The sequence below is a fragment of the Pinus tabuliformis genome, chromosome 7, assembly GCF_031772625.1.
Source record: "Pinus tabuliformis cultivar Carrire ecotype Pingquan chromosome 7, CPIR1, whole genome shotgun sequence".
Taxonomy (NCBI): domain Eukaryota; kingdom Viridiplantae; phylum Streptophyta; class Pinopsida; order Pinales; family Pinaceae; genus Pinus; species Pinus tabuliformis.
The window spans coordinates 1,620,195,975-1,620,221,402 of record NC_142293.1 but is presented as its reverse complement, the minus strand read 5'-3'; the positions used below and the strand labels follow the sequence as shown (position 1 = coordinate 1,620,221,402).

Sequence of the window (25,428 nt, the reverse complement as noted above, 5' to 3'; positions counted from 1 at the left end):
AATATGTATAACATAACTCATAGAAATTATAATTATATGTAAATAAGAAAACTTTAGGGGAAACAATATGAAATATTTTACATCACAAAGATTGATACAAACATAATTTTAAAGTATTACCATAAAGATCCATAGTATGTATATAGACAAAAATGGAAATATTTTCCACAACCATAGACAGTATATAAAATGGAAATATTTATAAGAACTCCTAAGAATACTAATATCCTAAGAATTCATAGCCATATCTAATGGTGGAATCTCATCAACAGAATCCATACGGGGAGCAATTGCAAAAACATCTCCATACTCAATCAAATCATTGCAATCCTCCAATGTTGGGTACCAAAACCGAGAAATCTACTCATTAGTTGAATTATCAATATCTATTAGAAAACATATGCAAGTTATCATGTCATATAATAGGAAAGGAACTTCACTGCAGTTGCACATAAGAGCCAGACCATGCATTGTTCGGAACAGAAGATAACCAGGACATTTGCTATTTATATCTGCAGAAATTTCTCCCAACAACTTCCATCTGAAACCCCAATCATCTTTAAAGTAGTCAATTCTTCATTCAACACACAGTTTACCAAATTGGAAATGATCTAATTCTTCAATTGACCATACAGAAGTGGAGCCATCATTGACAAGGCATATCAACTGATTCATGTATATTGTTAACGACATACAATGTATGTCACTGATTGGAACAAATGAGAAACCCCACTCATTTTTATTACATCAAACCAGTAGATTGTATACATGTATCGAGGATAATATTCATACTCCTTGTTGAGATACAACAAAAAAAAATCACTTTTATAAAACACTACATTCTTAGGGGGTGAAGTACCACCAAATGGAACAACAACCCTTTGTCATACCCTATCAAGACTACTACAAACATAAAATTTAGACTCCATCATGTCATAGATATGTTTTAGAACAACCAAATCATATTTTTTGTTGCTTACATTTTCCAATAATGAAAAGAATCCCCAGTCTCCAATTCGTATTGGCCCTATGTTTTTAAAATGCCTTTGTAAATGGATTCGTTACAAAATATTTGTGTTTGAGAGCATTCTGTTGGTAACGATAAAACCACCATTGGTCCAACAATACACTCTACTCTGTATCTTGAAACTATGAATCCCAAATGAAATTGAGATATGTGGCCATTATGATTAAGGTATTCAATAGCAAAACAATTGTCTACACTATTGAGGAAAGGAAGGAGAAATCCAAATTCATTCATAGAGACATTCTTGCAACGTAAAAAGAAATAAGGTTTTTGCAAAGCATTCTTCCATTTTTTACAAACAATGCTAAACATTATCACAACCGATAAAGGGAGCCATAGGAATACAAGTTCAAGAACTTCGAAGGGAAGACAACTCCAAATAGTTGGATCCATGATGAAACAATGAAATCACCTAAAACAAAACAAAACAAACAAACAAACACATTTGATATCAACAAAACAATTTAATGTTGAATAAAATTAAAAGTAACATAAATACATAATTTACCATACAAAATTTTCCATTTTGTTCAGGATAAAAAATGTTAATGGTTATGTAAGAGTGAAATTTTAACTAATAAAAAATAGTTGGGGAACAACTTGGTTTTTTTTTCTAGATTCAAGATCACATAGCTAACTGTTTCGTATAGTAGTGAATTTATTTTAGTTGTATGTTTTAATTATGTATGTAATATGAAACATAATTAAGTATTTGTCAATTTTGATTAGCTATAATAACCACCTAAATAAGGAGTAGTCTTTAAGGTGTAATAGCCACCTAAATAAATAATTTCTTGTTGGAATTTGACAACTTTTTTTTAACTCAATCATAATGAATCCAAAAATATCAAATTAAAATTATATCATTGAATTTCTAAAACAACACATTCGTATATATTTTTTTTTTTTCATATTTAGAATTAATCTAAAATCATTTTACTTATTTATTAATAAAGCAATATATTTTTAATATCATAAGATAATCCTTGTAATGGATTGCATTAATATCACAACTTAATCATTCTAATGGACTACATTAATATCTACATGATTATAATTATGTGGTACATGGAGGTTAAATTAATAAATATTAGGAAATTTAAATAATAATAAAAATGTAATATGTTTTAAGTTTGTAAGATTTTTCAAAATAATTTTGTATATTTATAACTTTTTTTAATTGTTTGAATTTCTTAATATTTATTAAAATAGTATTTCTTATTTAATAATGTAATTTTTAATCATACACTACTCATAATAATTATAATTTAAATGTTCTTAACCATTAAGAAAATGTGTTTCTAAAACAATTTAATTCTATATGTCTCCATTAATTCCACCTAAATACATATACATTATACAAATTCCTATAATATTAATAACAAGCAATTACATTACCCATATCACACATATACATTATCCAAATTCCTATAATATTAATGACAACCAATTACATCTAAAAACCCATATTTGTTCATTAGCCCATGAAATTTTTATTCACGGATACACATGTAAATATTCATAATTATACCTCACACCCTTTTATTGAATCCAACAAAATTTCCTCAATCATGCAACCACACACATAAGATTTGACAGTATCAATTAGCAGTAAACTTGGATTTCTTTATCGAGTTGATTATGATTATGGGGTATATGGAGGTTAAATTAATAAATATTGGGAAATTTGAATAATAAAAAATGTAATATGTTTTAAGTTTGTGAGATTTTTCAACATAATTTTATATATTTATAATTTTTTTAAATTATTTGAATTTCTTAATATTTATTAAGATAGTGTTTGTTATTTAATAATATAGTGTTTAATCATACAATAATCATAATAATTACAATTTAAATGTTCTTAACCATTAAGAAAAATGTGTTTCTAAAACAATTAAGTCTTTATGTCTTCATTGTTTTAAAAAAATAATGATATATAGGTTGATCTTAATCTTAAAACTGTATTATTATATTTATTTTATATATTTTTAAATATTTTTAAATTAAAATGCCTTTGTAATATATTTTCAAATTAAAATTATATTATTAAATTTCTAAAACAACACATTGTAATTTTTTTCATATTTAAAATTAATCTAAAATCATTTTATTTATTTATTAATAAAACAATAGATTGTTATGTCATAAGTTAATCCTTGTAATTTACTGCATTAATACCATAACTTAATTATTGTAATAGACTACATTAATATCTACATGATTATGATTACCTGGTATATGGAGGTTAAATTAAAAAATATTAGGAAATTTAAATAATAAAAAATGGGTTTCTTCTTAAATACTTTCCTAGTTATCCAAAATTTCAACATCTTTTAGATAATTATCTATTATTTTTCATTTCAGTAGATATTTTAGGAAAAAAGTAAATGTTCTACATTAGATTGTAGAGTTGAAAAGTTATTTGTTTAAAATGTTCATGGTATATGCATCTATAAATCTATGTACCAATTTACCTTATGCTAATGGACCACAGTAACCAAATTCACTTTAAGTACAAAAATGAATACATAAATTTCCTGAAATCCATTATAATCCTCACACCTTAATGCACTGAAATATGAACACATGTGAAAGTTGGAAAATTATATATTATTGTGGAAATGAAGTAATATTTATCCCAAATAATTTGATGAATCTTCAACCATCATTGATCTATCATTTCCTTTGTTGAAGAAAAAAAAGTGAGTACATGCACATTCTAGATTCCCATACATTTTAATGTGTTTTGGGGAAGGATTTGAGTAAAATAAGTGGATAGAAGTAAGAACTACACACCTAACAAGGCCTCCTTCAAGGAGGAAATGTCTATATCTCTCTCTAGATTTTCTCTGGTAATATGAAAATCAAATGTTTAAATTCAACCTTGAATTCCTATTCCATATAGATCTAAATACTTTGAGTAATTTTAAAAGGGCTATCTATCTCAACAAATCAATTCAAAAAGAGAATTTAATTAAATTGATAATTGGCTAATAGAAATAGATACTTTGAGAAATTTTAAAAGGGCTATCTATCTCAACAAATCAAAAAATTGAATTGAAATATATTGATAGCTTGCTAATAGAAATGGTTTTCAAAAAATTGTAAAAATAAAAAGATTTATAATTATCTTAAACCATTTTAACTATTTATATATTTTTTAAAGATATTCACATAATTTTTCATTAAAAAAAAACTATAAATAAATATATAAATTTTCTCTTAAAAAAAAAAGGAAATAAGTATACAAATATATAACAATTTTGTATTAAAAAAAACAAACAAACCATCAAAAAAATCCAAAAAAAATAATCATTGAAGTTGGAAAAAAATCAATCATTTTATTTTGCATACAAATGAAATTGAATTTAAATTTATGTACCATACAAATAGTAAGATATTCAAATTTATATACTATACAAATTGGAAGATATTCTTAAAATAAAAGACAAACCATCAAAAGATCCCAAAAAATTCACGAGGGAAAGTGGAAAAAAATGAATCATCTTGTTTTGCATACAAATAAAATGGAATTTGAATTTATATACCATACAAATTGTAAGATATTCAAATTTATTTACCATACTAATTGGAAATATTCTTAATATTTAAGAAACCATTTTTTCAGAGATATTATTCTTTACCCTTAACCACAAGTATAAGGGTTTTATTTTAAAATTATTATCTTTCCATTTAAGGTTGAAAAACAAAATTATTACAAAATTATTGTTTTCTTTTCTTTTTTAAGTTAAAGCCAAAAATGTATGGATCAAAATGCAATTTATTTTTAATATGATGAAATTAATTTCAGTAAAGAAAAGAAATAAACATATAAATATATAACAATTTTGCATTGGAAAAAAACATTGAAGAACCCAAAAAAATTAATCAATCATCTTGTTTTGCATACAAATGAAATTGAATTTAAATTTATATACCATACAAATAGTAAGATATTCAAATTTATATACTATACAAATTGGAAATGTAACATCCCAATGGTAATAAATTAGCATAAATTATTCAGTTATGAAATAATAATTCTTTTTTAAAAAAAGGATCATGAATTAGTTACAAAAACTAATTTTTATTATCCATAAAGCTATCAATTAAGAATGGCAGAGCAGGGCGCGAATGGCGGCTTGGAATGGGAACTGATTCTTGGATTCGGAACGGTTCTTGAACTCGGAACTGATTCTTGGATGGAGAAACCGATATCTTTCCTGATTAATGAAGTCTCTTTTCTTGGTCGAGGGGGCGACATGTTCGGCACATGACCTGTTCATATGAATTCCAATCTCGTGTTAGGTGCTCTGCTACAATTTGGGGCACATGACTTGTTCATATGAACTCCAACATTATGTTAGGTTCTGAGTTGGGAGGTATCGAGAACCAATCCTTGCCTGTATGTCGAGTAATAACATCGACAACAAATGTTAATCTCTCCTACAATTGAAAAACTGAGACCTGCTTCTGCTGCTCAGTGCCAATATTTGCAAAGTGAAGACGCAGAGGCCATGGAAACTGAGATGTCCGAGTCCGGATGGACAATGTATTTGGATCAGTATGTAGATAGTTGGAGCAGTAAGTATAGAACCAGCGATGACGATATTGAGGAGAAGCAGAAGAAAAGTTCGATGTTTACGGAGGATGCAAAGAGATATCGAATTTATGACTGTCGTGCATCAAGCATTACAGGAAGGGAGGAGGAGACTTCGCTGGTTTCCGATGCTTCGTCTGGTCCCCAGAAGCTTCCTCTTCCTGTGCAAGATGTTGAGTATGAGAAAAGGCGGCGAACGACTGGTTCATATTCGTTAGTTGCTATAAGAAAACCTGATGTTCATGTCAATAAATATCAGGATTTGGAATGCATTGCAACTTGCTCGTTGGCGGATGTGGCTCCAAGGAAGAATGAAATGAGAACGCTGAAAAAAGATGAGCATGATGATCTATTACTTCAGGACAAAGCCACCTCTCCTATGCACAGCCTAGAGACGGACGTATGTATTCTCCTCCGTTCCAGAAGAGAAACGTATGTATTCTCTTATGAGGGCATCAGTTCCAGAAGAGATCAGTTGCAGAAGATATCCAGAAGAGGTCAGTTGCAGAAGATATTGTTTACTGCTTTTAAGAGAGCCTAGTACGCGGCTGTAGCGGTTATCATTCTTTCTGTGATAGATAAAGAGATCTTGCATCGAGGAATAAATGGTTGTGATCGAAGATGGGATCTTAGTTATAAGGTTGATCTATAGAGGCGGAAACACATATTTAAATTTCACGGTTAGGTTCTTGGTAAAGCTCAATTTATTTGGTTGTCTTTTTTGACTACTAATAACTAGGTACGCCGAAGCCTTTTACTTTGCATATTTCAATATTATACACGCACCATGATCTGTTATGTGAATGTGTATAAGGAGAACTCAAGCTATTTTCTTAGTAAAGAAAATATATCTCTACATATAGATCAAGATTGTTATTATGACATGCTTGCTCATGCACATGAGTAGATATTAAAAGATCTCTTTAGAGGTTGATTATTGTTTGAATAATGTAGTAACTAATCTTGTTGCCAAGATTGTTGATGACTGCATTGACAGGAAACGATGGCAGATGGTGCCAAGGAAAGTGATGTTTAACATTATGGCAGGAAAAGGATTATTCGTCCATGCAGATGAAGTCAAGCTGCAGTATTGTCCATTGCTAGAACAATTATGCCACAAGGATTATTGTATGTGGCGGTATGTAAATAAAAGATTACATGAAAACTGTATTAGCTTATAGCTAGTTATGTGATAGCTTAATGATAATTCATTGTAATGATTTTAATAACAATGGTTAAGGGATGGAATCCCTTATAAGCCATTGAGTGAGGGGTGAAAACCCTCACGAGCGTTTAATAATAAGATTAAACGTTTGCTGGTTTTCACCCTACGGGGTTTCCAGGGTATATCCGTGTTTTATGGTGTGATTGATGTGATTGCCTTATGTGTCCATTGATTCTTTATTTGATGTGACAACCATAATGTCTTAGTACATGAATATCTAACATGGTTAAGGATATCAAGAAACGGATGCATGGATTCATGAGACAGTTTATGTTATTACAATGATGGGTAAAGGTTATGCAATGGTTAATGATGATTTGTGGAGTTGTGAATTGATTAATTACTTGTGGTAATTGCATAAAAAAAAATTCTAACTCCCTACTTTTACATGCGAGGTTACTGGGGTATGTGACAGGAAAATATTCTTAAAAAAAAAAAGCAAACCATGAAAAAAAAATAAAAAATAAAAAAAATCAATCATCTTATTTTGCATGCATACAAATGAAATGGAATTTGAAATTATATATATAAGATATTCAAATTTGTATACCATAGGAATTGGAAGTATTCTTAGTATTAACAAACCATTTTTCCAGAGATACCATTCTACACCCTTAACCACAAGTAAAAGGTTTTTATTTTAAAATTATTATCTTTCCATTTAATGTTGAAAAACAAAATTATTGGTTTTTTCCAAGTTAAAGCCAAAAATGTATGGATCGAAATGCAATATTTTTTTTATATGAAGTGATTATTACTAAAATAAATATGGATTTGAGAATTAAATTTAAGTGTTCTCCACCAAAGAGTAATTTCAACAAATATAAATAAAATGTAAAATGTCATTAAAAAAAAAGAAACAACAAAAAACACACAAACAGTAAATATCGATAAGAGCCTTCGGAATTAAATCTACAACAGTTTAACTTATATCTAGAAAATCTGGGTTGGAAGTTTAAGATAGTCCATAGAAGCTTATATATTTGGCCAAATCTAAGTGAGGTAAAATCAACATTTTCTTTTTAAGTAACAGTCTCTCTTTCCATTTTTCCAGAGATACTATTCTACACCCTTAACCACAAGTAAAAGCTTTTTATTTTAAAATTATTATCTTTCTATTTAATGTTGAAAAACAAAATTATTGTTTTTTTCAAGTTAAAGCCAAAAATGTATTGATCAAAATGTAATTTTTTTTACTTTTTATATGAAATGATTATTAGTAAAATAAATATGGATTTGAGAATTAAATTTGAGTGATTACTAAACAAATAAATATGATTGTGCAAAGGCTATTGATTTATTTTATTTCTTAAGATTTTAAATTAAAATATTACATCATTACTTCTGGTTTTTATTTATAACTTTTTACATTTTATTTATATATGTGGATATGACTCTTTGGTGGACAAAAAGTTGATCCGAAGGCTCTTATAGATGTTTACTGTTTTTTTTTTAACTTTTCTTAAAAGTTTAAGACTAACAAAATTATTGTTTCTCTGCCAGTACATTAAACCTAAAAAATGGGTTTGTGCTTTCTCTTTCCAAACTGTCATTTTAGTTTCTGTTTATTTGTTGTGCTTTCTCCTCATAAACTGTTTGTTTTTTTGTTTTATTTGGGTAGTATTTCTTGAATTTTAAACGTTACAAGTATCTTTCAGCTTTTGACTTTCTTCCTGTTCTAACAAAACACCAATTTCATGAGGTTTAGTCATGTTTCAGCTTATTTTCAACTAATTTCAACTTTACACATGGAGCGGAAAGAGTGATACTTCTAAAAGACGGTACTGTGTTCTTCTGAATTTATTCCTACCCATGCACATCCCCAATCTCAACCATTGTAGGAGAATCTGTTTGAAATAGAGTAACAGAATGGGAATGAATTATATTTTTTTAATTATACTTTTTTTAACAGTTTCTTTTATTTATTAAATATAAATTTTTAATTTGAACGATAATATTGCAAGATGTTCAATAGAAAGCACAAACTATTCACCGTAAACCATTTGAGAGAGACCATACTATTCATCGCAGACCATTCAAGAGAGAGACTGTTACTTAAAAGAAAATGTTGATTTTACGTCACTTAGATTTGGCCAAATATATAAGCTTCTATGGACTATCTTAAACTTCCTACCATATTTTCCTAGATATAAGTTAAACTGTTGTAGATTTGATTCCGAAGGCTCTTATCGATGTTTAATGTTTTTTTTTTTTTAACTTTTCCTAAAAATTTAAGATTAACAACATTATTGTTTCTCTGCGAATACATTAAACCTAAAAAATGGGTTTTTTCTGAAATAATAAATATGATTATGCAAAGGCTATTGATTTATTTTATTTCTTAAGATTTTAAATTAAAATATTACATCATTACTTCTGGTTTTATTTGTGACTTTTTACATTTTATATTACATCATTACTTCTGGTTTTATTTGAGATTTTTTACATTTTATTTATATATGTGTAAATGACTCTTTGGTGGAGAAAAAGTTTATAAAAGATTCTTATCGATGTTTACTGTTTTTCTTTAACTTTTCTTAAAAATTTAAGATTAACAACATTATTGTTTCTCTACAATTACATTAAACCTAAAAAATGGGTTTCTTCTCAAATACTTTCCTAGTTATCTGAAAAAGGTCATGGTAACATAGATGAATTCCACACCTAACGTTTGGGCAATGTTATGATCGAAAAAGTGCATGGTAATGGTAAACTAAGCCAAATTCAAACCTAAATAGAATCAATGCATAAATATACAAATGCCTTCAACTGCAAAGCGTCCATCAAACTAACCTGATAAATTAAAGGTGAGAGATGTTTCGTTGGTGATAATCAATAGTTTGTAATTAAATATAACCAATGTTAAATATACCTTAAGGATGAGTTTATTTGAAAATTAAGATAGGGCAGATAAAAAGAAACATAGACAGGAGAATCAACATTCCGTGGGATGATATAAGGAATTACAATTGATGAAATTATTAGTTTCTTTTGGGAACTTCGCTGATTGTGGCTTTTATATCAAGTGAGATTCACATTTATGTTATGTTATGTTTATTCCATCAATGCATATATATATTATTTATTTTTGGTATGGGTTGTTCAAGAAGATTTTAACAAAAATGAACAAAGCCATTCCATATTAGAGTAATGACATATTTAGTTATTAGTGGCCATTGAGAATAAATCTAGATAAGAAATTGTGCACCTTTCTAGGAGATAGAAGCCGAGAGAAGCCCTTTCAAATCGTTCCACTAATCCTTTCACCAATCCTTCTAGTAATCTTTTAACAATTCCAACAATCCAATCACTAAGAAAGGGTTCCTCCAATGCATCTTGAACCAAACCTGAAAAAACACTAGGTAGAGAAAAGGAAGACTATGAAATATTTTTCACCTTTCTTAGCAGATAGAAGCCAAGAGAAGCCCCTTCAAATATTTAGAGTAATCCTTCCAGCAATCGTTCCAGTAATCCTTCAACAATTCCAACAACCCAAGCACTAAGAAAGAAATGCATGCATCCATGGAGCCTTTGATTATAATAGATGGAATGGTAATGAATAATAAGTACAATAAATATTTAATGACAATTTGAAATGCTCAAGATGGAGTGGTGGTGTTATTCTATTATTCCTCAATGTTACAATCGGACATGGAGTGGGAGAGTTATTCTATTATTCCTCCATGTTACAATCAAAGATGGAGTGGAGCAGTTATTATTAAGAGCATGAATGGTGAAATTGATGGACACCTGTATTTTTGGAGTTATTATTTCCATTGTGGATTACTGGAATGATTGCTGGAATGGTGCAATTGATGGACACCTATTTTTTGGAGTTATTATTAACAACACGAAAGGGTGAAATTGATGTACAATTTAATGAAATGAAAAACAAGTGCTATTTGGAATTGGACAGGTAAGAAACAACTTTTTATTTGGCTTACTTTTCTAGTTAGATTTGCAATCCTTCAACAATTCCAACAACCCAAGCACTGAGAAAGAAATGCATGCATCCATGGAGCCTTTGATTATAATAGATGGAATGGTAATGAATAACAAGTACAATAAATATTTAATGACAATTTGAAACGCTCAAGATAGAGGTGTTATTCTATTAGTCCTGAAGGTTACAATCAGACATGGAGTGGGAGAGTTATTCTATTATTCCTCCATGTTACAATTACAGATGGAGTGGAGCAGATATTACTAAGAGCATGAAAGGTGAAATTGATGGACACCTATATTTTTGGAGTTATTGCAAGGTTACAATCAGACATGGAGTGGGAGAGTTATTCTATTATTCCTCCATGTTACAATTAGAGATGGAGTGGAGCAGATATTATTAAGAGCATGAATAGTGAAATTGATGGACACCTATATTTTTGGAGTTATTGTTTCCATTACGAATTACTGGAATGATCGCTGGAATGTTGCAATTGATGGACACCTATTTTTTGGAGTTATTATTAATAGCACAAAAGGGTGAAATTGATGTACAATTTAATGAAACGACAGACAAGTGTTATTTGGAATTGGACAGGTAAGCAACAACTTTTAATTTGGCTTACTTTTCTAGTTAGACATGCCAGCTGTTTTGTTAATCTAAATATATATCATCAATAATACAATAATAAACGACAAGTCTATCAAATCTCTCTATCTATATATGTATTCATTATCAAGTTTAAGATATAAAATCTTCACCATTAAGTGAAGCAAATCAAAATATTTACCATCTAAGGAAAATGTATATATATATAATTTTTTATGGTTCACGATACCCTAGTCATTGGGTGGTCGCTACGTCCACAAAAAAGTGGCCGCTACGTCCACGGAAAAATCTAGGTTGATCGACCCCAAAGGGAATCAAGCCCCGCGACCAATTACTAGGCCTAACCCCAAGGGCTTCGGGGAGAATGGACCATGTGACCTTCCGATCGGCGAGGCACTGATTTGACCACTTGAGCTAACCCTTGGGGCTCTATTGGAAAATAAGGAAAATAAATTAATTAGCAAACTAATTATTAATTCCAGAATCAAATAGAGAAGGAAAGAAAGATATTTATCATTATTTATTAATATATTAGTTCATCCATAAACTCAAAAATTAATTTGTACTTCCTTTAAATTAAATTTTCTAACAACTTAAAAACTTCATAATCATTAAATTATTATATATTGACATCTCATTATCTATCAATATATCTAAGTAAAATCAATTAATTAACAAACTAATTATTAATTCCAGAATTAAATAGGGAAGGAAAGGAATATATTTATCATTATTTATTTATATATTATTTCATCCATAAACTCAAAAATTAATTTAAAAATTTAAATTGTCCTTCCTTTAAATTAAATTTTCTAACTTAAAAACTTCATAATTATTAAATTATTATATATTGACATCTCATTATATATCAATATCTACATATGCATATTCAACACATTTCTTCATTATTTTATTCCAATATCTACATATTCACAATATTTCATCATTAGTTTATCTCAATATCTAATTATATTTTATATTATATTTGAAGTAATTTTATAATTACATAATTTATATGCTCCAAATCATTTTATTATAAAGTAAAATATGGGAAAATAGTGAAATTTACCTATGTATAAATATATGCAATTTTATGAAATCTTTTGATATGGATAAATAAAGAATGCTTTCAAGATAGGTACAAAAATATACAATAAGATAGCTTGTCATTGTTGGTACAATGAAAAATATAAGACAACGAAAAGAAATTATTAAATGTCAATTGAAATGAGGAGATTCATAAAATGAGTGAATGCCAAAAAACTTATGCGTACTCGAAATAATCCTTCTTAAAAGAAAATGTCAGGCAAGGGTAACTCCAGAATAAGCAGAAGAAAAACTGATATGCAATTTCATTAGAGAACTATTGATTATATACAAAAAGGAGATGGAACAGTTCATCTTCTTGATGACTGTTCACGTTCCAGTTCACCCATCCGTTCAGGATTAGGTGTCAACATTCCCCCCCTTAATCTGAAGGGATGTTGGTGAGTCCAAGCATCGTTCTGAATCTTTCAAGCTTTTCTCTTCCAAGCGCTTTGGTGAAGATGTCTGCAATTTGCTCGTTTGTGGAACAATGACGGAGATGGATTGTTTTTGCCTCAACATGATGTCGGATCAGATGATATTTAGTATTGATGTGCTTAGTACGATCATGGAACTTTGGGTTCTTGGCCAACTTTATTGCAGAGGTGTTATCAATCATGAGTGGAGTTGATTGTATTTGTTTTACCTGCAAATCTTCAAGAATTTTCCTGAGCCACACAATTTCTTTCGTTGCTTCAGCTGCTGCCACGTATTTTGCTTCTGTTGTGGAATCTGCTGGTACTGATTGTTTGCGTGATCTCCAGGAGACAGCTCCTTATCCAAGACTCATAGCATATCCTGAAGTAGATACCCCAGTTTCTTTGTCTCCATCGAAGTCTGAATCAAAGTATCCAATCAAGTTGAAGTCGTCCACCTGTGTATACTTGATTCCAAGGTCTTGAGTTCCCTTCAAGTACCTTAGAACTCTTTTTGCAGCAGACCAATGTCCCTCACAAGGCTTTTGCATAAACCTGGAGAGGATTCCAACAGAAAATGAAATGTCTGGTCTGGTAGTAGTGAGGTAGATGAGACTTCCTACAAGCTGTCTATACTTTGTTGCATCCTCAAATTCCTTTCCTTCAATAGATGTGAGCTTCAAGTTTTGTTCCATTGGAGTAGAAAGAGGATTGCACTCTGTCATGCCAAATCTGTTTAACAAATCTCCAATGTATTTCTTTTGAGAAAGAAATATGGATTTTGGATGTTGGGTTACTTCAATGCCAAGATAGTAATGAACATAGCCCAAATCGGTCATTTCAAAACTTTTTCCTAATTCTTTCTTTATGGATGCAATACAGCTTTCATTGGTCCCTGTCATTAAAACATCATCTACATATACCAAAAGATATACAACTGTTTTGCCAACTTTCTTGACAAATAAAGTTGCATCATCAAGATCAAAATGTTTGAAGTTGAGTTTCAGAAGAAGCTCAGTTAGTTTTTCATACCAGGCTCGTGGTGCTTGTTTGAGGCCATACAAGGACTTCACAAGTTTGCATACTTTGTGTTCATGTCCTTTCACAACAAATCCTTCAGGCTGGGACATAAAAACATTCTCTTTTAGATCTCCATTCAAGAATGCAATTTTTACATCCATTTGATGGACTTTCCAACCGTTCTGAGCAGCTAGTGCAAAGAGTGTCCGGATGGTGGCCCATTTTGCTGTGGGGGCAAAAGTTTCCTCATAATCGACCCCTTCCTTCTGTGCAAAACCTTTTGCCACAAGCCTAGCTTTGTGCTTGTCAAGTGAGCCATCAGCTTTGTACTTGTTCTTGTAGACCCACTTGCAGCCAATTGGTTTGGTTCCAAATGGAGGATCAACCAGCTTCCAAGTGCCATTCTTTATGAGGGCATCATACTCCTTCTGCATCGCTTCTTTCCATTCATCATTAGAAGCAGCTTCTTTGAAGGAAGTTGGTTCAAAATCTGTAGACAAGTTCAATTCACAATCATAAGTAACATCCATATCAACAGGTGAATTAGAGTTATCTACATCACCTCCATCTTGTCGGTTTGTATTTATGGTTCCTGTTTTTCCAATTTCATCAGGATGAACACTTTCAAGTGTCTTTGTCAGCCACTTTGGGGGACCTTTCTGAGATGGTCCAGGCTGTTCTGTTGATTGAGTTGGGACTGAATCAAGATTGAGTCTCCCAATTCTATCAATTACATCACTTAAAGGATCATCCGGTGTTGGAGTTTCATGCACGAGAGATTGTTCTTCAGAAGAAGATTCCACATGTTGATCTAGTATAGGAATCCCCCCTTCAAGATGTGGAATCTGATTATCAAACTCTTGAAATGATTTCATTTTTGTGAATCTATCTAAGCGATCAAGTTGCCGCTCAACAACACTGTCAGATTTGGATGATTCAAGAAAAATGACATCTCTAGATACAACAAACTTTTTATTTACTTCATCATAGAGACGCTATGATTTAGAGGTGTTTGAATACCCCAGGAAGATACACTTACGACTTCTAGCACCAAGTTTGTTTCTATGTACCTTTGGTATTAAAGCATAACAGGTGGAACCAAAAATCCTGAGATGTTTTACCGAAGGAACATGTCCATACCACAATTCATAAGGAGTCTTGTTTCTTATAGCACTAGATGGACATCTATTCTTTATATATGCAGCACATAGAACAGCATCAGCCCAAAACATTATCTTTACATTTTTGAAGAAAAGCATGGATCGTACCATATTCAAGATTGTTCTGTTCATTCTTTCAGCTACACCATTCTGTTGAGGATTATAAGGCACAGTTGTTTGATGTTTAATCCCATGTTGGCGAAGATAGTGTTCAAATTCATTTGATGTATATTATTTTCCATTATCAGTGCGAATAGACCCAATATGAGATTGTGCATCATTTTCAATCCATTTATGAAAATTCTTGAATGTTTGAAAAGCATCAGATTTGTTCTTCAATAAATAAACCCAACACATTCTGGTGTAATCATCAATAAATGTCATGATATATTTATTTCCATTTGCAGAAGGAACAGGCATTGGACCACATAAATCTGAATGAATGAGTTCAAGCTTCCTATGTGCTCTTGAATGTGAATCATGAAAAGACTGTTTGTTATGCTTTCCTAGAATGCAAGCATCACATTGCTTATGTTTTCTAGGAATGGTAGGCAAACCAGCAACACCATTTTTCTTCAACAAGCGGAGACTATCATAGTTTAAATGTCCAAATCTAGCATGCCATAATAAACTTGACGGAAGTGTACCTTCTTCATGATGAGAAATATATGAGAAATGTTGTGCATGAGCAGAGGTTCCTTGCAGTTTAAGAAGTCTTTCTTCTTCTATTCCCCTCATGACAAGTGAGTGGTCAGATGCCTTTCTTACCTCAAGCTTTCCATCAAACATATGAATGGAGTGACCTTGCTGGCAGATGTGGACCAAGGACAACAAGTTTCTCTTGAGCTGTGGGAGATATAGAACATGATCCAGAAGAAAGTCTGGAAGACCAGGCAGTTTAAGCCTGATTGTGCCAAGCCCTGATGGCTTGATTTTTGACTGATCTGCAAAGTATACTGCTCCATCAACATTGTCAGTGAAATCTTCAAAAAAATCTTTCCTATGAGTCATATGACAGGTTGCTCCTGAATCAAGCAACCAATCATTTTTCGAAGAAGCAAGTGAAGCATTAAACAAATCTTCATTTACTCCAATGTTACATTGTGTCTCAATATAGTGAGCGGATTCAGGTGCTTTACCTTTGTCTGTGTCATCAGTTTTACCTTTCTGCTGATTTCTTCTCTGCTCAATTTTGTCCCATGGTAGCTTGCATGTAGAAGCATCATGTGATCCATTTCGTTTGCAGCGAATGCAATGCAGATCTGCCTTTTCTGCTTGAGAATGTCTGCCCCCCCTGCCTCTGAAGTATCTTCCTCTTCCTCTTCGTCCACCTCTTCCTCTTGTAGAATCTTGAGCAGGATGCTTTTCTTTATGAGCAAGGCAAACAGTCTCTTCAGAAGATTCAGGGACTGTTTTCTTTCCAAAGGCTTTTTCTCTTTCAGCAAACTTTTTCACAAGAGACTCAAAGGTTATGTCTTTAAGATTTCCATTTGCTTGTAAAGACTCAAGATAATTTGAGTAGGTAGGATAGAGTGCTTTGAGAAAGGCAATAAGACAGATATCCAGCTCAACCTTAGTGGATTTAATATCATGCATTATAGACTTTATTTCAGATGCAAGAGCAAGGGGATCATTATTTTTTAGTTCAAGAGTGAAGAGTTTAATCATGAGCTGAACAACTTCAAGTGCAGAATGTGAATCATAGAGTTCTTTCAGCTTTGGAAAGCTTCAAAGGCAGTGGAATAGGATGAAATATGATGACTTACTTCTTCATTTACAGATGCTGCGATCAATGCATAGGCTTTGCTGTTCTTGTTTTCCCAAATGACAAGTTCTTTATCTGATGTAGGCTGCACAGGGTCTTTGTCTTCTTCTCCGACACACACTCCCTTCCACAACTCATTGTAGATGAGGGTGTGTTTTACCATCCGAGACCATTCAGAATAGTTCTCCTTGCCAGTGAGAACTATTCCTACCATAGAAATGATTGAATGCATTCTGTAAAAAAATACTTCTGCTAAAAAAAAACTTCTGCTGATAAAAAACTTTTACTGATGTACAGTGAAATTGTACTCAAAAGATTTATGTGGGAAATAACTTTGGTTGTTTAAAAATAATCAGTCATTCACCGCGAGCTCTACAAAGTTGGAGCAGCAACGGTATTAACCGCGAGCTCTACAAAGTTGGAGCAGCAACGGTATTACAATTTCAAAGTTCACTGAAAAGACTAAAAAATCACCATAAATCCCTTTGATTCTCTAGACCTGAGCCCATAACCAGATTGAGTATCGTTTCTATTAAACACAGATTGAAAAGTTTATTCAAAATCTGGTGGCTGTGCAGAACAGACCTTGTAGCAAAAGAAGATAGCTTAGGATTTTTAATAAAAATGAATAAAATCCCCAGTTACAGCCTTCAACCCACCATGAAAGCCGTGAATGAAGCATCAACTAAAACACGACAAATCCATGTTATAAAATGGTAGATTTTTTTTTTTGAACTACTCACGAGGCTGCCCACATGTAGCAGTAGTGGCATTTGACACTGAACTTGGTTTCTAATTCAACGACAAAGCCTTTGTTTGAAGCCTTCGATCACCATCATGACAATAAGGAAAATGAAAACATCTTAACCCTAGCTCCTAGCAGTCTGTTTCTCCTTGGACTTTTGAATCAGAGTGGCGCAGCCGGGGCTTATATCTCGGGGTTTCCTCGTACAGCTCACAGAGCTCCACTTAATTTCGGTTAACTACGTAATGACCTTCGGTGAAACTGTTTATCCCAATCTGTCTACATGAAAATAAGCTCAGAAACATCGTTTCCTCGTCAGAACGTCTCAGTAGGCCGTCTCTTCGGCTTCTTGGACGGACGAGATACTCGCGCCCGCGACTACTGGATATTCTGCCCTTGGAAAACTGGGAACTGCCCAGCGTCGGGCTGCTATGATACCATCATTTGCAGCGCAAATCGACCAAGAATTGGGATCCGTTCTTGATGAGGTTACAGTGAGATTTGAGTGAGATAAGAGATAGGTGCCGAGAGGAATCGCGGAGTGTACTTGAAAAGATTTGAATCGAAATAGCCAGAGCGGACTTGCAAAACGATTTGAATTGAAATGGCCAGAGCGGACTTGCAAAACGATTTCAAGAAGTGATACCAAGAAGGGAGGATTCAAGGCGGTATTGGGACCATCCCTGGTTTTTCGTGGTGTATACGGTGTGGAGAGGCAGCAAAAACGGATGCGCAGAGAATCAATGTCAGACCAGGCAGAGGCAGAGCAGGTGTGGCAGATGCAGGTCAGAGCGCTGGCAGAGGCAGAGGCGTTAACCAACGAATGCAATTACACTAGAGGAGAGAGCGCTGGCAGAGGCAGAGGAGTTACAAGGCACGCCAGAAAAAGGGACCTGGGACCTGTGCTCTGATACCATGTCAGGCCAGGGTAACTCCAGAATAAGCAGAAGAAAAACTGATATGCAATTTCATTAGAGAACTATTGATTATATACAAAAAGGAGACGGAACAGTTCATCTTCTTGATGACTGTTCACGTTCCAGTTCACCCATCCGTTGAGGATTAGGTGTCAACAGAAAATACAAATTAATTGGCATTGTAAATTTTCATCCTAAAAGAATGTGAATATAGTTACATTCACAAAGTTTATTGATAGGGAAAAAATTAAAGATTAAATGATAACATATGTTTTCTAGCTTAATAAGAAAGAGATTAAGGAAAATTTCTCCTATCTAACTAAATGTATAATAGGTTATTTTACAAGGAAATTTAAAGAAGTGTTAAACATGTTGTTAAGATAAAATGCCCTTTAATTTCCTAACTTAGTTTTTAACCTACCAACACATGTGATTTAGAATTGGACACACATTTACCAATGGTTTGAAACGGATGATCATCTTATTCAGAAATACACCTTTCCACTACCATGACAAGTGTATGTGTAAGGTGTGTGTTACATTTTGTAGGCTTCCCATTATGGTTAATCGTGACAGGTGTTAATTAACAAATGGCATGGTAAATTTTTAATGGAGCTTTGTAAAAAATTAATTTAAACAAGGTTTAATCATGCAGGGAAGTTAGTGGTGTGAATTCAATCCATTGATATTGTGGCAATGACTAGAATATATTGGCATCTTTTAATTCAAACCATCTTATCAATTTTTTTTATTAGTAAAATCATTAAAGTGTCCAACTCCAATAAGAGGGATGGCTATAAACGTAAATATTTTATAATGTTACATCTTTACCCTTGGTAATTAAATTAAAATGCTAACTCCCACTAAAATGAGATTGGGCAACCAAATATACAAACGATACAACCTAAATCAGGCCATTGGATAAGGATGAGCCCCCATATTCCGATGTGCAACTCATGTTTCCTTTGGAAAAATGCAACGACAGCATTGATATTACCATTAAATCTATCTTTCTTTCTGCCACAACGCATAGCCCGCTTCTTTCCACCACTCGGAATGCATTCAAATTGTGTTTTTTTATGCTGACAAGTACTCAACACAATTACCTGTAAACTGGTTTTGAATGGAAAGAAAGTGATATGTGGCCATTACTTACTTCCCACTTTCTGGCTTACCAGCCACTATTATACAGATCCCAGGCTGGGCTTGTCTTGGGAGGAAGAAGGCTTAGTGGACTACTATTTCCGACCCTAATTAACTACTTGGGACGTGAACCCACCTAAAACTATTTGGGATGGGGAGTTGAAGCCTATCACTTTCACGAATATATGAAAATTTCTCTCTCACTCTATCTCGGATGGATGCTTGCATATTTGCCGGGAGTATTCGTATTGATTCATAGGCACGCTACTTTCTTCAGGAACCAATCAATCGAAAGTCTTATCTACAGTGCCTAGATAAGAAAAAGTTATACTATTACACTTATACAGTATCTTTATTTTGTACCTCTCCAGATTATGAGTCAACCCTTATTGTGGGTCAATCAAGGATGAGCAACGGAACGTTAACCCGAGGTAGGAGAGTGAGGACCTCGAGGGAAGGACTTTAGTATGAGCTAAATATCGAAAGGAGGTCCTGCCCTTATTGGGAAATGTACTATAACTAGAGGCTTCGAAGAAGGAAAAGCGTTTTTACTTATATAAAGAATGAATGGAAGAATTGATTGCTCTTATAGGTCTTGCCCTTCCATCCTCTATTTCTTTCGGCCTCTACCCAAATGAAATAGAGCAAGTTCGTATCCTCGCCATTTTTGGGCGAGATACTTAAAGTAACCTAGTTTCCACCTTGTTGTATTGAATTTCCCCACTTTGACAAGTCACTTATCCAAGTCTCTTGGGTGTTTGTTTTTCAACTCTGGGGTAGGGGGTCATTCTATAATTTTTCTGAACTGCTGTCATGCTGGCTGAGGTATTTCTAAGTGCTTTTCATAGTGATGCAATATTCGTCACAACGGGACGTTGGGCCATGGTTGATCATAATTGATTTTCATATTAAGAAAATATTTGTCACCATGTGACATTCGACCATGGTTGACCATGATTGATTTTCATATTTACAATTTTCATTACAATGCAATGTTGGACTATGGTTGACCATGCCTCATTTTCATAAACCCACGAGATTGATACTAAACAACCCAAGAGATTATAAACCCAAAGGGATTTATATTAAACCCTAGGATTAATATTATAATTCTTATGAATAATATTATACCCTAAGAATATGAATCCTTAGATTAATATTATACCATAGGAATATTGGACCATGGTTAACCATTGTCAACCCTAAAAAAATCCAAACTTGTCTTATTACTATTTTAGTTTTTAATTTAATTAAAAATTTATTTCATTTTTAAGTGAATTATCTAATATTACATCATTACTTTTGGTTTTTATTTATGACTTCTTACATTTTATTTATATATATGGATATGACTCTTTGGTGGAAAAAAAGTTGATCTGAAGGCTCTTATAGATGTTTATTGTTTTTTTTTTTTAACTTTTCCTAAAAATTTAAGATTAACAACATTATTGTTTCTCTGTGAGTACATTAAACCTAAAAAATGGGTTTGTGCTTTCTCTTTCCAAACTGTTATTTTAGTTTATGTTTATTTGTTGATAAACTGTTTGTTTGTTTGTTTTCCTTGGGTAGTATTTCTTGAATTTTAAACGTTACAAGTATCTTTCATCTTTTGAAAGAAAAGTATCTTTCATCTTTTGACTTTCTTTCTGTTTTAACAATACACCAATTTCATGAGGTTTAGTCATGTTTCAGCTTATTTTCAACTAATTTCAACTTTACACACGGAGCGGAAAGAGCGATACTTCTGGAAGATGGTACTGCGTTCTTCTGAATTTATTCCTACCCATGCACATCCCCAATCTCAACTGTTGTAGGAGAATCTGTTTGAAATAGAGTAACAGAATCAGAATGAATCATATTTTTTTAATTATACTTTTTTTGACAGTTTCTTTTATTTATTAAATATACATTTTTAATTTGAATGATAATATTGCAAGTTGTTCAACAGAAAGCCCAAACTATTCACTGTTAACCATTTGTGAGAGAGACTAAAATATTCATCGCAGACTATTCAATAGAGAAAGACTGTCACCTAAAAAGCAAATGTTGATTTCACCTCACTGATATTTGGCCAAATATATAAGCTTCTATGGAACTTCCTACCCAGATTTTCCAAGATATAAGTTAAAGTGTTGTAGATTTGATTGCGAAGGCTCTTATCGATGTTTACTATTTTTTTTTTCTCCTAAAATTTTAAGATTAACAACATTATTGTTTCTATGCGAATACAGTAAACCTAAAACATGGGTTTCTTCTGAAATAATAAATATGATTGTGCAAAGGCGATTGATTTATTTTATTTCTTAAGATTTTAAATTAAAATATTACATCATTACTTCTGGTTTTTATTTATGACTTTTTACATTTTATTTATATATGTGGAGATGACTCTTTGGTCGACAAAAAGTTGATCCGAAGGCTTTTATCGATGTTTATTGTTTTTTCTTTAACTTTTCCTATAAATTTAAGATTAACAACATTATTGTTTCTCTGGGAGTACATTAAACCTAAAAAATGGGTTTCAGTTATCTTAAAAATGTCATGGTAACATAGATGAATTCCACACCTAACGTTTGGGCAATGTTATGATCAAAAAAGTGCATGGTAATGGTAAAGTAAGCCAAATTCAAACCTAAATAGAATCAATGCATAAATATACAAATGCCTTCAACTGCAAAGCCTCCATCAAACTAACTTGATAAATTAAAGGTGAGAGATGTTTCGTTGGTGATAATCAATAGTTTGTAATTAAATATAAGCAATGTTAAATATACCTTAAGGATGAGTTGATTTGAAAATTAAGATAGGGCAGATAAAAAGAAACATAGACAGGAGAACCAAAATGGCGTGGGACGATATAAGGAACTATAATGGATGAAATTATTAGTCTCTTCTGGGAACTTGTCTGATTGAGGCTTTTGTATCAAGTCAGATTCCCATTTATGTTATGTTATGTTTATGCCATCAATGCATATATATATTATTTATTTTTGGTATGGGTTGTTCAAGAAGACTTCAAAAAAAATGAACAAAGCCATTCCACATTAGAGTAATGACAAATTTAGTTAACAGTGGCCATTGAAAACAAATCTAGGTAACAAATTGTGCACCTTTCTTAGGAGATAGAAGCTAAGAGAAGTCCATTCAAATCGTTCCACTAATCCTTGCACCAATCCTTCTAGTAATCTTTCAACAATTCCAACAACCCAATCAGTAAGAAAGGGTTCCTCCAATGCATCTTGAACCAAACCTGAAAAAACACTAGGTAGAGAAAAGGAAGACTATGAAATATTTTTCACCTTTCTTAGCAGATAGAAGCCAAGAGAAGCCCCTTCAAATCTTTAGAGTAATCCTTCCAGCAATCATTCCAATAATCCTTCAACAATTCCACCAACCCAAGCTCTAAGAAAGAAATGCATGCATCGACAGAGCCTTTGAGCCTTTGATTATAATAGATGGAATGGTAATGAATAATAAGTACAATAAATATTTAATGACAATTTGAAACGCTCAAGATGGAGTGGCGGTGTTATTCTATTATTCCTCAAGGTTACAATCGGACATGGAGTGGGAGAGTTATTCTATTATTCCTCCACGTTACAATCAGAGATGGAGTGGAGCAATTATTATTAAGAGCATGAATGGTGAAATTGATGGACACCTGTATTTTTGGAGTTATTATTTCCATTGTGGATTACTGGAACGATTGCACCATTGCTGGAATGGTGCAAGTGATGGACACCTGTTTTTTGGGGTTATTATTAACATCACGAAAGGGTGAAATTGATATACAATTTAATGAAACAACAGACAAGTGTTATTTCGAATTGGACAGGTAAGCAACAACTTTTAATTTGGCTTACTTTTCTAGTTAGACTTGCGGGCAATTTTGTTAATCTAAATCTATATCCTCAATAATACAATAATAAACGACAAGTCTACCAAATCTCTCTCTATATTCATTGTCAAGTTTAAGATATAAAATCTTCACCATTAAGTGAAGCAAATCAAAATCTTCACCATTAAAGGGGAATATCTAAGGAAAATAAATTAATTAGAAAACTAATTATTAATTCCAGAATCAAATAGAGAAGGAAAGGAAGATATTTATCATTATTTATTAATATATTAGTTCATCCATAAACTCAAAAATTAATTTGTACTTCCTTTAAATTAAATTTTCTAACAACTTAAAAACTTCATAATCATTAAATTATTATATATTGACATCTCATTATATATCAATATATCTAAGGAAAATCAATTAATTAGCAAACTAATTATTAATTCCAGAATCAAATAGAGAAGGAAAGGAATATATTTATAATTATTTGTTTATATATTAGTTCATCCATAAACTCAAAAATTAATTTAAAAAATTAATTTGCCCTTCCTTTAAACTAAATTTTCTAACAACTTAAAAACTTCATAATCATTAAATTATTATATTGACATCTCATTATATATCAATATCTACATATGCATATTCAACATATTTCTTCATTATTTTATTCCAATATCTAGGTATTCACAATATTTCATCATTATTTTGTCTCAATATCTAATTATATTTTATGTTATATTTGAAGTAATTTTGTGATTACATAATTTATATGCTCCAAATCATTTTATTATAAAGTAAATTATGGGAAAACAGTGAAATTTACCTATGTGTAAATATATGCAATTTTATGAAATCTTTTGATATGGATAAATAAAGAATGCTTTCAAGATAGGTACAAAAATATACAATAAGATAGCTTGTAATAGTTGGTACAATGAAAAATATAAGACAACGGAAAGAAATTATTAAATGTCAATTGAAATGAGGAGATTCATAAAATGAGTGAATGCCAAAAAACTTATGCATACTCGAAATAATCCTTCTTAAAAGAAAATACAAATTAATTGGCATTGTAAATTTTCATCCTAAAAGAATGTGAATATAGTTACATTCACAAAGTTTATTGCTAGGGAAAAAATTAAAGATTAAATGATAACATATGTTTTCTAGCTTAATAAGAAAGAGATTAAGGAAAATTTCTCCTTTCTAACTAAATGTATAATAGGTTATTTTACAAGGAAATTTAAAGAAGTGTTAAACATGTTGTTAAGAGAAAATGCCCTTTATCTTCCTAACTTATTTTTTAACCTACGGACACCTATTATTTAGAATTGGACACAAAATTGGACACACGTTTACCAATGGTTTGAAACGGATGATCATCTTATTCGGAAATACACCTTTCCACTACTATGCCAAGTGTATGTGTAAGGTGTGTGTTACATTTTGTAGTCTTCCCATTATGGTTAATCGTGACGGGTGTCAATTACAAATGGCATTGTAAATTTTTAATGGAGCTTTGTAAAAAAATTGGGTTGAAACAGATGATCATCTTATTCGGAAATACACCTTTCCACTACTATGCCAAGTGTATGTGTAAGGTGTGTGTTACATTTTGTAGTTTTCCCATTATGGTTAATCGTGTTAGGTGTCAATTAACAAATGGCATGGTAAATTTTTAATGGAGCTTTGTAAAAAAATAATTTAAACATAGTCTAATTATGTGATTAGATATGCAGGGAAGTTAGTGGTGTGAATTCAATCCATTGATATTGTGGCAATAACGAGAAGATTGGCATCTTCAATTCAAATCGTCGATCAACTTTTTTGATTAGTAAAATTACTAAAGTGCCCAACTCCAATAAAAAAGATGCCTATCCACGTAATTATATACATTAAATAGTGAATAAATATCTAATAAGTCT

At 31.8% G+C, this 25,428-nt stretch overlaps 2 protein-coding genes across 2 annotated transcripts in view; both read left to right on the top strand.

Annotated features, from left to right (window-relative positions):
- Positions 1-25,428, top strand: part of LOC149254429 (uncharacterized) — a 45,725-nt gene that overhangs the window by 18,116 nt on the left and 2,181 nt on the right. The window lies entirely within an intron of this gene.
- LOC149254430 (uncharacterized) lies at positions 5,373-6,171 on the top strand. The gene is given in 3 exon segments (XM_089460915.1): positions 5,373-5,424; positions 5,427-5,453; positions 5,456-6,171. Coding segments are annotated over 3 exon segments (792 nt in total). The 5' UTR covers positions 5,373-5,375.